At 42.6% G+C, this 14,124-nt stretch overlaps 1 protein-coding gene across 1 annotated transcript in view; it reads right to left on the reverse strand.

The window, feature by feature from the left end:
• The window catches only part of SERPINC1 (serpin family C member 1), a 54,149-nt gene that overhangs the window by 26,952 nt on the left and 13,073 nt on the right, over positions 1-14,124 (reverse strand). The window contains exons 2-3 of the mRNA XM_027868365.1: positions 8,756-8,783; positions 6,789-6,935 (exon numbers count right to left, since the gene is read on the reverse strand). Of these exons, the coding sequence (XP_027724166.1) occupies positions 6,789-6,935; positions 8,756-8,783 (175 nt within the window). The remainder of the gene's footprint in view (positions 1-6,788; positions 6,936-8,755; positions 8,784-14,124) is intronic.

Raw genomic sequence — 14,124 nt, forward strand, 5'->3', positions numbered from 1 at the left:
TACAGGGCAGGGAGGGGTGACTCCTCCATGAAACACCAAGAATTTCCAGGCAGCAGTCAGCAAGCATTTATTAAGTGGCCCCTATGTGCCAGGCATAATGGTAAGCACTGGGCACATAAGGAAAGGCGCAATATAGTCCCTGCCTTCAAGGAGCTTACAGTCTAATGGGGGAGACAACATACAAATGACTACATACGAATAAGATCTAGACGGGGTAGAGGCTGGAGGTAATCTCAGGGAGAAGGCCCTCGCAGTGCAGGGAATTTAAAAAGGCTCCTTATTGACGGTGGGATTTCAGCTGAGGCGTGAAGGAAGCCAATAAGGCCAGGAGGCAAAGATGAAGATGGAGAGAATTCTGGGTGTGGGGGACAGCCAGAGAAAATGGTTTCCTACAGAAGGTGTGCTTCAACTGATTCTTAAAGAGAAGACTTCATTTTATAAGTTACCAAAATCAAGTCAACAAGCATTTATGAAGGAAAAAGAAAAAGGAGAAGAAGAAGAAGAAGATGATGAAAGATGAAGAAGAGGGAGAAAGAGGAGGAGAAGGACAAGAAAGAAAGGAAGGAAGGAAGAAAGAAAGAAAGGAAGGAAGGAAGGAAGGAAGGAAAAAACATTTATATAGCACTTTAAGGTTTGCAAAGCTCTTTACATGTTATTGCATTTGGTCTTTATAACAACCCTGGAAGGTAGGTGCTATTATGATCCCCATTTTACAGATGAGGAAACTGAGGCGGCCAGAGGTTAAATGACTTGCCCAGGGTCACATAGCTAGTGTCTGAGGCTGGGTTTGAACTCAGTCTGTTATGTGAACTTGCTGTCTCTAATTTAGGCCCACTGTAAGGAAAAACATCCTAATAATTATTTATCTAAAAATGGAATAGAGGCGGCTGGGTGGTAGCTCAGTATATAGGGCACTGGACTTGGAGTCAAGAAGACCTGATCTCAAAATCTGGTCTCAAACATTCGCTGTGTGACCTTGGGCAAGTCACTTAACCTCTGTTTGCCTTAATCCCATGAAGAAGGAAATGGCAAAGCACTCCATCCAGTATCTTTACCAAGAAAACCCCATGGACAGTATTGGTGTGCTACAGTGCACAGGGTCACAAAAAGTCAGACATGACTGAACAACAACAAAATGGAATGGGTTAATAACTCAGGAGGCAGTGGGGTCCCCCTCACTCAAGTTATTCAAACAAGGACCAGGTGGTAACTCATCAAGGACATTGATAGAGGGGATTCTTGTTGAAGGGTAGATTAGATTAGATGACTTTTAATAAGGTGCCTTTCTGCTTTGAGATTCTCTGATTGTATTATAATAATGGTCCTCAAACTTTTAGGTCTTAAGAACCCTTTACATTCTTAAAGATTATTGAGGACTCCCAAAGACCTTTTGTTTATAGAGGTTCTATCTATCAATATTTATCATATTAGATATTAAAAACATCTTAGTATCATTATTAAAATAATTTTGGTCTCATAGACCACCTGAAAGGGTCTTGGAGACCCTAAGGGTCCCCAGACTATACTTGGAAAACCACTTGTATTATAGCATCCAGATCAAGAGACCAAAGTTTTATTGTGTACTGGGCAGGCCACATCTGGAGTATTACTTCCAGTCTAATAATAAACTATAATAGCTAGCTAATAAGTGTCTGAGGCAGAGATTTGACCTCAGATTTCCCTGACTCCAGGCCCAGTTCTCTACCACTGTACCACCTAACTGGTATAAGTCGAGTAGTGCATTTTTCAAGAAGGACATTGGCAATCCACAGCAAAAATATAGCCAAGTGACAAAGATGTTAAAGGGTCTGGGAACCATATTAAATGAAGACTGATGAACAGAACTGGGGGTGTCTAGTCCAGAAAAAAGAGTAGACTACAAAGAAACATCATTACTGTCTTCAAGTACCTAAAATTCTTCAGTGTGGAAGAGGGAAGAGAGTTGTTTTATGTTGCTCAAGGAAGATAGCAGGTCTAAGAATGATGAATGGAAATTACAAGGAAATGGGTGTCAGTTTAATGCAGGGAACAATGAGAACTCTTCATCAATAGACTGCCTCAGTGAGGCACTGGAATTGTTTAAGCAGAGACTGTATGATCTTATGTTAAGGATGCTTATAGAGGGGATGCATGGCTGCGGTAGAAAACTGGACCAGATGACCTTGCCAAGTTCTCAGATTTTATGGCTTTGTGTCTTAAGGAAGATTGCCCTGGGAGAGGTGTGCAGAATATTATTTGAGTGGATAGAGAGTAGAGACTAGAAGATATTATAATAACTACACCTCCATTCTGTCCTTAGGGATTCCCCAGGATCCCAGTATGGGCTAATTACCTCATGCCAGGAGAGCATAGGTCAGAAGTTGAACCATTAACAGAACACATTCTAAAGGACATAGACGGATCAAAGGGTGTGTTCCCTGAGAGGCCTCCTGCCTTCCCTATTCAATCCATCAAGTATGGAACAATTTATTAAGCACTTATGTGCTCAGGCAGAGGCAGCTAGGAGGCTCAGTGGTTACAGTATGGGCCTGGACTCAGGAAGACCTGAATTCAGATCCAGCCTCAGATACTCAGTAACTGTGTGATCTTGGGCAAGTCACCTAACCTCTGTTTACCTTAATCCACTGGAGGAGGAAATGGCAAAGCACTCCAATATCTTTGCTAAGAAAACCCCATGGACGGTATGGTCCGGGGTCACGTCGTCGGGACACCACTGAACAAAATGTGCTCAGGCACTGGGGCTTCCCTTAAGGAGTTCACATGTTCCTATCACTTGTATCATATAAAATGTTCACAGATAAACAAGTATAGGATTCACAGAAAATAAAAATACACAGTGATGGGGACTAACACCTGGGCCAATCAGGGAAGGCCCCCAAATCCTTCTATTTTGTGTTTGGGACCAGGGTGTTTCTGGGTGAATCTGCTCTAGTTTTCAGCAGCCATGGAGGATTTGCTGACCAGAATGGTCTAGTCCTAGAGTCTGAAATGTGCAGGAACCTTTTAGAAGCAGCTAGAACTTTGAGGAATGGGAAGGACCAAAGTCATTTCACCCAATCGAGAGTTTTCCTGGACTAAGAAGGTGCTTCAGCCCTCACCTTCCTAATTCTCACAGCAGTCTCCTGGCATGATCCCGTGGCTTCCTGAGGCTTCCCTGAAGCCCAGGTCTTTAGACGGGAGAACCCCTGCTGGGAGCATTTGTCCTATATTACAGGGAACACCCTGTCTTTATTATTTGGACCTTCACCTAACGGGGAGAAAAAAAAAAAGACACATATCTTGGCATCTACTGAAAGGACAAAGAGACCTCAACAAGGTGAGAAGCAGGGTATCTCAGGAGAACTCATTCAAGATGCATTTTTTTAGCCTAAAAAAAGATGCCCTTTTTTGAAATGAATTAAGCATTGACTTTGTTCCTTATCGGTAAGGGCAGCTAGGTGGTGCAATGGATAGAGCTCCAGGCCTGGAATCAGGAAGACTGCTCTTTCTGAGTCCAAATCTGGCCTCAGACACTAGCTGTGTGTCACTTAACTCTGCCTCAGTTTCCTCATCTGTAAAATGAGCTGGAGAAGGCAGCGGCAAACCACTCCAGCGTCTTTGCCAAGAAAGCCTCAAATAGGTTTAAGAAGAATTGGGAAACATGACTGAAAAACAAAACTTTGAAGGAAGAGTGGCGTTAAGGGAGAAGATTCAGTGGATCCCAACTAAATATATAAGGGACACTCCTAGGCAAAAAATATAACTACGACTAGAAGTGAAGGAACACAGAAAGGTGGACGCACAATGAGTATCCCCCTCCCACTTCATCTGCCCAACTACCCCTCCCCCCCAAAGCACTGACTCATGGGACTGTAAGCTCCTTAGGGTCAGGGACTGTCTTGCACATAGTAGGGCTTAACAAGTGTTTATTGACTGATGTGTGGGCAACCCCCAGGAATGAAAATTCTCATGACACAGATGCTTCAGTTGTAGTGTGGAAGTATAGCTGCCAAGGAGCCTGATCAGGAAGAAAAAGAGGAGGCATCTAAGGAAACATGTGGTTTCCCAGAAACTCTCCAGGAAGCTCAGATTTTAAGAAAGATAAAAGCAGGGCAGAAGAATGGCATGGCTAAAGCATGGAAATGTTTTGAGGAATGAGAAAAATGCTAATTGAGACCCCCCCAAAAAAAACTGCATCTGGGCAAAAAGAGAAATTTAAAATTCTGTAGCGTTTTTTTGTTTTTTAATGCACGAGTAGGGGATGGATGGAGCTTCCAGTTGTGTCTGACTCTTCGTGACCCTCTTTTGGGGTTTTCTAGGCAAAGAAACTGGAATGGTTTGCCATTTCCTTCTCCAGCTCATTTTACAGATGAGGAAACTGAGGGAAAGAGGGTTAAGTGACTTGCCCAGGATCACACAGCTGGGAAGTGTCTGAGGCCAGATTTGAACTCAGGAAGATGAGTCTTTCTGACTCTAGGCCCAGTGCGCTATCCGCTGCACCGCCTAGCTGCCCACAGGATGGAGCAGACAAGACAGTGGGTGGGAAGAGGACATAGAGATTTTAGTAGACTGCAAGCTCAGGGTGAGTCAACTGGGTTCCCTCCTGTTGAACAAGGCTGACATCTTAAATTGCATGAACAGACTCTAGAATCTGGATCCAGAATCTGGTATCTAGATCCCCCCCCACATGCAACTTTTCAGCTTCCTTTTGTGCGTTGTCTTCCTCCGTTAGATTGTAAGCTCCATGAGGGAAGGGACTGTTTTTCTTTTTCTTATTTGTACTTGTGGAGCTTAATACAGTGCCTGGCACATAGTAGGTGCTTAATAAATGCTTGTTGAATTGTAGAGGGAGTATGGTATAGTGGTTAGAGAGCCTCAAAGCCAGGAACACCTGATACATACCAGCTGTGTGCCCTTGGGCAACTGGAAACTTCACGATGCCCCAGACAACTCTTTAGGACTACGAATTGTGAGACTGCTGTGGATCTGTATTGGTAAAGGGAGTTTCCTTGTCAGGAGTTCCTTACATCATTGTAATCACGGATGGAGGGGGGGAATATCTAGATCAGCTGTTCTTAGTGGTGCCCCCAGATACCTGGAACACTAAGCCTTAAAGAGTTCTCAGGTTTTGAGCTACAGTGGGCTAGGCCAATCGTGTGTACACACTAACTTTGGCATTCATATGGCGAGCCTTTGGCAGGGGGTGGGGGGGTTGGGAGAAGCAGGGGATTAGGTTGCATAATGAAGAGCAATTTGGCCCGGGTCAGAAACAGAGCAAGGTCAAAGTTCCCATACAGATGGGTAGTCTGATCAGCCTGGAAGTTGCTCCTGCACTTCCAGCCTGGGTGAGGTAGGGAGAATGAGTTTAAAAAAGCAAACAAATAAATAAGGTCCACTATACTCAAGTCAATTAGTATTTATTAGATTGCTATCCTTTGCCAAACACTGAGTTCTGTGTTGGGCCCCCAAAGCATTTAGGCCAGTAAACTAAAACATGGTCCATTCATGGTGCCATATTTTACGCAGGACATTGACAAACTGTAGGAAGCATGTTCAGCAGAAGGGGACTTGAATGGTGAAGAATCTGGAAGCCTTGCCATATGAAGTTTGAACCATTAAAGAAATCTGGAATCTTGTCTTGAGAAGGCCTTAGAGAGAGAGGAGAGGATGTGTTTTGTCCTGCTTGGCCCCAGAGGGCAAGACCAGGGACAAAGGGTAGAAATGAAAGGGCAGCATTCAGAATCGTGTGTTTTGTGAACCAATAAACTCTCATCAGAGAAGTGTCCCAGACTGGAAGCACAGTTAGTATGGGAAAGATGGGAAGGGAGAAGCACAAAGCCATACGGGACACACAAAATAAATCTGAGAAGTCAAGTTTCCCCCTACCAATTCACGGTGCCAGGCTCTGCTAGCCTTCAGCTTCCTAAACAGTCTTCTATAACTCTTTATCCCTGTGGTTTAATTTGCCCCAAGGCTCAGCAGAGAATCTAGCGGCATCTCACCCTATATAGTCCAGTAATTAGAGATTCCTTTAGGTTGGCCATTTTAATGAGTGTAGCACTTTGACTGGGAGCTTCAGAGTAGGGATTTTGTAGTATGTGTACTGTAAAGGATGGCCAGACTGGGTATCTAGTTTTAGATCTCTGAGAGTCTAGAAACAAGAAGAGAAGGAGGAGGCATCAGGAGTTGGGAGAAAGTAGCAGAAAGGGGTGGCTAGGTGGAACAGTATATAGAGTGTCAGCCCTAGAGTCAGGAAGACAGGAGTTCTACTGTGTGACCCTGGGCAAGTCACTTAACCCTGTTTGCCTCAGTTTCCTCACCTGTAAAATGAGCTGGAGAAGGAAATGCAAACCACTCCAGTATCTCTACCAAGAAAACTCCAAATGGGGTCATGAAGACTGAAATGACTAAACAACAATAACATAGTAGAAACAGAGAGGAGAGGGAGTACATCAGAGACAAACCTTGCCTGATTTACAGCTTCTTAGAGGGAATGCCCTAGTGGTAATGACTCCCTCCATGAACATGACTGCTGTGCTACCCCTCAGCTGTAAAATGAGAGGCTTCTCTAGGTCTACATTTACGAGCCCACTGTGTATGCAGGAACTCTACGAAAAAGCGTTTTCCCTTCCTCAGGATAAAGTTCTTCAGGGTCCCACCTTCCAAAAAGACCTTTGGTGTATGGGAGGTGAGTCAATCCCTGAACCTAGCAAACCAGGCCAGGGCTGTCATCTCTCCCAAGGTAATATGCCTGCCATTTGGAAGTCAGAAATTCCACTGAGGAAATGTTACAGAGAGAGTCCTCTTACCTTTTTCCACCATCTCCAGGTCCTTCCCCATGAAAAAGCATGGCGCCTAACATCCTCTTCAGACCTGAGAAAATGGAGACTGGTGTATTCTTGGACACTGATTCATTCCCTTCACATAGGCTGAAATTCCCGGAGGTTGGGGGTGGCCTGTAGAGTCAGGAAGGGGAGTACTGAGGTCAAAGGTTGATGACCAGCCCCTAAGGGTTAAGCAAAGAATGAAGCTGGGCAGTTGTTTAATCAGTAGAGAAGTTTTAAAGTTCATTTGGGCCAGGAGAAAGTTTGAGCCATCTCTGCCCAAATACACTTTCTTTGTCATCTTTTACAGATAATAAAAAGAAAGGCAGTTTAGAAATTTAAAAAAAAACTGCATCAAAAACCACTTTTCTGAGTAGATCTTGAGGGGATTCTGTTTTTCCCTGATTAAATAACCCATAAGTTGAAAAAAAAAAGTTGTAAATAACTAGCCAGATTGCATCAGTAGCAATGTCCCTCCCTCTCATCCCATCACTTTTCACTCATTTCAACTTATTTCATTGCCTTGTGGGGGTGGAGGATGGGAGGCAGGAAGTCCACAAAGACTAATGTATGAGGTACAGGGAAATATTTCTGAGATGGAAGCTTCAGTCTAGGTGGAAGTGAATAGATCTTCCTGGGAGCCAAGAGGGATGAAAAAACACAGGCGGATGAGGTAGGAGTGTATAGGTGCAACTTATACTCAAACCCTTGGAACATAGTGGTTCAAGATTTAAAGGAACCTCTCCCTACCCCCTAGAGTATATGGCAAGTATGTTTCTGGGAGCAGGGGTGGAGGGGAGACTTTGCAAAATTCTGCTGTAAAGCCTAGAATGGAAGCTTAGGTTTCCTTTTTTCCTTTGAAAAATAAAACAAAAAAATTCATTTATAAGTTCTATTTATCATTGTTAATTATAGTATAAAGCAGAATAAAAATGAATCAAAGGAAGGTAGTGTTCTCTGCATCTGAATATCCTTTCAAAAGTCTACTTGCTTCTTAAATATATTTATATTTACTAACGCTTCTTGTCTTTGCATTACATTTATTCCTGAGACTGAACCCTCTCTCTTGTGACAATGGAAAAACACCCTCCTCAGGAACCTTGTCAGACAAGGTATACAATATTTCATTTTAGTATCCCCTCATCTTGCTGTGATGAGGTGGGAAATTTCATCATCTCTTTTCGACAATCTTCACTGGTTTTTCTGGTACTCAGAGTTGTTTTTTTCGGTGACTTTGAAGTTACTGAGTAACTAACAGATAAACTCTTTGATACTGATTTGGCAAAACACCCAGGACTTGAAAAACAGTCCTAGAAAGAAATTTCCTATTTTCCACCTAAATCCTATTCAAATTTAATTCCTGTGGCAGGACCTCTTGAGGCAGGAAGAGTACTTTTGGAGGGATAGATCTTCTTACTGCCTCTATTCAGAATCCTGGGGAATAGCCGGGAAGACTGCAAATAATTCCACAGTTGTTTCTGACCACCGGCTCCCCCAACCCACCTCCCTTTCTATCAGTTCTCCCCCCCCACCCTAAATTCCCCTTCCCTCCTATTTCCTATAGGGTAAGATAGATTTCTATACCCAACTGAGTGCGTATGTTATTCCCTCTTTGAGCCAATTCTGATGAGAGTAAGGTTCAAGCATTACATGATTGCCTGCCAAACCCCACCCCCATTTCCCCTCTGCTGTCATAGGTCTTTACAGCCTTTTATGTGAGACAATTCACCCCATTCTATGCCCCTTTCCCCCTTCTCCCAGTGCATCCCTCTTTCTTACCCCTTATTATTTTTTATATCATTCCATCATAGTCAAATCACACTTGTACCTGTCTATGTCCACTCTTTCTAGCTGCCCAAAGTTCCTAAGAGTTACAAGTATCATCTTCCTATGTAGGAATATAAACAGTTTAACCTTATTGAATCCCTTATGTTTTTTTCTTTCCTGTTTACCTTTTTATGCTTCTCTTGACCACTGTATTTGAAAATCAGATTTTCTGTTCAGCTCTGGTCTTTTCATCAGGAATGCTTGAAAGTCCTCTCATTAAATATCCATTTTTCCCTCTGAAGGATTATACTCAGTTTTGCTGATTAGGTGATTCTTGGTTGTAATCTCAGCTCCTTTGCCTTCTAGAGTTACCAGTCCAAGCCCTCCAGTCCTTTAATGTAGAAGCTGCTAAATCCTGTGTAATCCTAGCTGTGACTCCATGGGACTGGAACTGGGACTGTGTCCTGGGTCTATGACCCATATCCCCTATTTGGGCAATGCAATAGAGTCCTGCACCCAGAGCCAGCAGTGTACCCTGTAATTTCTTTCTTTTTTTTTTTTTTTGCTTTTTGCTGAGGCAATCAGGGTTAAGTGACTTGCCCAGGGTCACACAGCTAGTAAGTGTCAAGTGTCTGAGGTCGGATTTGAACTCAGGACCTCCTGACTCCAAGGCCAGAACTCTATCCACTGTGCCACCTACCTGCCCATGTAATTTCCTTCTGACCAGTTGTTCAGCCACCTTACTGTCTGTGGGCTGAGAGCTCTGGGAGATACTGCCACTGATTCAGTCACCCCCAAGGTCTGCACTAGCTTGCTGGTGTGAGGCCTTGCTGCTAGCTTATGCAGAGGCACAGGACCTCCCTGATGGCTCTTACTAGGTGCAGCCTGCTACTAGCTTGCCCAGGTGGCCTGCACTGGACTGTGCTCCACTCTCACCTCAGTGAGACAGACCTTTCCCATCAACCTTCTAAGTTGTCTTGGGCTGGAAAACTTTCACTCCATCCTTTTTGTTGGTTCCGTGGTCCAGAATTCATTCTCAGGCATTATTTTAAAGTTAATTGGAGGGAAATTTGGGAGAACTCAGATAAGTTCCTACCTTAGCCCGCCATTTTGGCTCTGTAAGTCTGCCCATTTCCACAGTTGCAAGGAAAATCACAGAATCTGAGTTGAAGGTGCTTCAAAGGTAATCTAGTCTAAACCATTATGACTGTTAATACCCCACAAATGACTATACAACCATTGCTTGATGACCGCCAAAGAAAGGGAACTCATTATCTTTGAAGACAGCCCATTGACTTTAGGAGCTCAATTAGAACAGCTTTTCTTTAGGTAAAGCCTCCACTTGCCTCTTTGCTACTTTAACCCCTTTTGCTTCTAGTTCTATCCTCTGAGGCCAAGCAGAACAAGGCCATTCCCTCTTCCATGTGACATCCCTTCAGCTGAAGCCCTCTTCTCCAGGATATAGTTTCCCAGTTCCTTCGGTTGAGCCTCATAGAGCTTGATCTCATCATTATAGTTACCTTCCTTTCAATGCTCCCTGTTTTAAAAAGTTAACATCCACCTTAAATATGGTGCCCAGAATTGAAACCCAGAGTCTAGATATTAGATTAGGAGTAATAGATCACAAGTTAGATTAAGAATAACAGATCACAGACTTGGTGCAAAACCATGATATTGTAGTGATAGGGGGATGGGGTGTTACAACTCTCCAGATATCTGGAGGTGCTCTATCAGAAGCAGAGAAACTATCACATTTGTAATTTGTCTTAATGATCCTTTCACTTATCAAAGGTGGAAAAAGCAGTAAGGGCTATTCTGGACCTGATTCCCATCAACAAGGAGGGATTCGATTCAGGGAGCATGTGACCACTCTCTCATGTAAATCATAATAGTAAAGCAAAGTCATGGGTAGTCTGATACACACAGTAGATTTTGGAAGAGCAGGTGGTCGGACCAGAGCTGGGGCATACATAGATATTGTTTGCCAGAGCTTTTTGCCCACATCATGCTAGGGTGGAAAGTAGTGCCACTGTTTTACAAAACCAGTCTAGGACCCATAGCTATGACCAGGGAAGTAGTTGTGCCTTTTTGAAGCATGTGTTGTTGGGTAATTGTTTCTATTAGTTATCTTTTCATATGTGTTACTTATATTAGAGTATAAGCTCTCAACAGGACCTATTTTATACATATATACACACATATGTACATATGCATAATATATATTCTATACATATAGATAAATAGTAGGTGCTCTGATAAATCTATTTGTTAACTTTTTGGAGTTCATTGAAGGATGGGGGTGACATAGTCAGATCTTCACTATACTACACATATACTATACCAACCACATTGGTAGCTGTGTGGAGGATGGCTTGGTGTGGGGAAGAGACTCGAGGCAGAGATTAATTAATAGGTGTCCAGATGAGGATTGATGAGGGCCTGAAATAGGGAGGTATCTGAATGAATGAAGAAATACTGGGCAGGCAGAAACCATAGGTAACTGGGTATACCTGGCAACTGACTAGGCATGGGAAGTATCTCTGTACTTTGCTCTGGTTAGACCATAGCTAAAAACAGTTAACACTGATCACTAATAATCACTAGCACTGATTGCTAATACGAGCTAACACTGATATCTTATAATATTAGCTGACACTGACCTCTAATAATAACAGCTAATGTTTATATGGGGCTTTAAGGTTTGCAAAGTGTTTTACAAAGATCATTTCATTCAAGCCTTGCCAAAACCACCAAAAGAAGTTCTATTTTCATTACCATTTCACAGGTTAGGATGCTTAGTCTGAGAGAGGTTAAGTGATTTGCCCAGGTGTGTGAGGTAAGATTCAAACCCAGGACTTCCCAACTGCAACTCAGTAGCCTCAAATGCCACATCTAGAGTGTTGTGCTCAGTTCTGGGCACCACCATTTAAGGAGGATGCAAACAAACTAGAGAGTATCTAGGAGGACAGCTATGATGAAGGGCGTCAAGTCTATGTATGACAGCATTAGTTGAATGGACTGAGGATATGACTTAGGAGACATGAAGGCTGTCTCCATGCATCTAAAAAGCTATTACACGTTAGAAGTACTAGATTTGTTTTGTCTGATCCCAGAAAGTAGACGCTGCAATAATGGGCTGCAAAATTTAGATGCAAATTTAGGCCTGATGTAAGGAAATACTTAATTAGAGCTATCCCTAAGTATCATCTCCTGGCTCAGGCCTCCAAAGAGGGGGGAGTCCCTGATCTGGTGTGATGGCAGGAATTCCTTTCAGGGCATGCATGCACTGGACCAGATGGCCATGGAGGTCCTTTCCAATTCTAAAGTTCTATGACTGCTCAAGGTCCCATTGTCTTACCCCTCCACAATAACTGCCACTTCTACTTTACAGGGAAAATCAAGGCCATACGTGGGAGCTCCCTTATCATACCTGCTCTACCTCGAAAAACTCCCTTTTATCTTTGTCCTCTCTTTTCCTTTAGCTCTGGGGAAAAAAAAAAAAAAGGTAGTGCCAAGGCTAAGCCTCTCTCCTTGTGCGCTTTACCACGTCTTGGCCCATCTCTTCTGGGAGCTTGCACCCTTCATTTTCTTTTCCTCCAGGCTCCTTCCTCACTGCCAATAAACATGTTCATCCTTCAAAACTCTTTAGATCTTGCCATCCTCCCAAGCTATCACTTAAAACACCTTTTTTTTTTTTTTAGTACTACACTCCTGAAAAAGCTACCTATACACAATTGTTACTCAACATTCCCTCCTCAAACCCTTGCAATCTGCCTTCTGCTCCCAACCTTTCACTGAACCTGATGTCTTAAAAGTGGGTTGGAGTTTAAATTTGGCTAAAAGAAAGTTGGAGAAATGGAGAGAAATTTGAAGAACAATCTCTAGGCCCTGATAGATGGAGATTCTAGTTCCAGGTTGAAAGAGGAGCAGAACCATGGCTAATAAAAGATATTGTTCAGTCATTCCCTAATTGATAAATGGTCAAAGGATATGAACAGGCAGTTTTCTGAGGACGAAATTAAAGCTATCTCTAGTCATATGAAAAAATGCACAAAATCACTACTGATTAGAGAAATGCAAATCAAAATGACTCTGAGGTACCACATCACAACTATCAGATTGACTAACATGACAAAACAGGACAATGATAAATGTTGGAAATGTGGGAAAATTGGAAAACTAATGCATTTTGGAGTTGTGAACTGATCCAACCATTCTGGAGAGCAATTTGGAACTATGCCCAAAGGGCTATAAAACTCTGCATACCCTTTGACCCAGCAACAGCACTTCTAGGTCTGTACCCCAAAGAGATCATAAAAATGGGAAAAGAACCCATATGTTCAAAAATATTTATAGCAGCTCTTTTAGTGGTGGCAAAAAATTGGAAATTGAGGGGAATGGCTGAGTAAGTTGTGGTATATGAATGTAATGGAATACTATTGTGCTATAAGAAATGATGAGCAGGTGGACTTCAGAAAAACCTGGACTTATATGAACTGATGCAGAGGGAAATGAACAGAACCAGGAAAATGTTGTACACAGTAACAGCCACACTGCGCGATGACTGACTTTGATAGACTTAGCTCCTCTCAGCAATTCAAGGATCTAAGACAACTGCAAAAGACTCACGATGGAAAGCGCTATCCTCATCCAAAGAAACAATTTAGGAGTCTGAATGCAGATGGAAGCATACTATTTGCTCTCCTTTTGTTTCTTCTTTCTCATGGTTCCTCCCATTAGTTCTAATTTTTTTTTACATCATGACTAATGTGAAAATATGTTGAATGTATAAGTAGAGCCTATATCAGATTGCATGCCATATTGGGGAGAGGGGAGGAGAGGAAGGAGAAAATTTAAAACTCAAAATCTTATGGTAGTGAATGTTGAAACTAGAAATACATTATATAAAAAAAAAAGGACACTGCTTGACCCTTGTTCTCAAAAGATCATCAATGATAAGGAATAAGAAATAAGGAGGACTAATGTTAAGAAAAGTTTGAAGAGAGCTTATAAGATGGTTGACAAATTAAGGAGAGGTAAATAACAAAAGGTTAAGTGGAAAAATTGCAGGATAAGCAAACTGATAGGGTGGGTCAGTGGGTGGGGCAAATTGGTGAAACAAGATTAGAAAAAACTAAAGGGAAGGTAGGTGAAGTTGAGATTAAGAAAATTACAAAAGGTTATAAAAGTCCTAAACAAGTGCTTGGGGCAGAGTTGTATAAACAACTCCAAGTAGTTTAAAAGAGAAAAAAAATCAAGTCGCAACCTACATGGATAGGGGAAATTGTGAGGGATTAACATGTACTTCTGCCAGTCCAGTGACTTCTGGGTGTGTGTGTGGGGGGGGGCCCAGACTGTAACAAGTCAGCAAAGTCAAGCAAAACGAAGCCACACTGGCTGCGTCCAGACAGTCCATCACTTCCCACAACAGGTCCTCTGGACACACGGTTGACCATCGGTCATTGATCTGATAAGGCACTGTCTTTGTCAGAATTTTTTTAATTCTGTTTCCTTCACTGTGCATCAGATCGTACTACCCAGAGTGCTTTTTAAA

The sequence above is a fragment of the Vombatus ursinus genome, unplaced genomic scaffold (genome assembly GCF_900497805.2).
Source record: "Vombatus ursinus unplaced genomic scaffold, bare-nosed wombat genome assembly UNPS02014789.1, whole genome shotgun sequence".
Classification (NCBI taxonomy): domain Eukaryota; kingdom Metazoa; phylum Chordata; class Mammalia; order Diprotodontia; family Vombatidae; genus Vombatus; species Vombatus ursinus.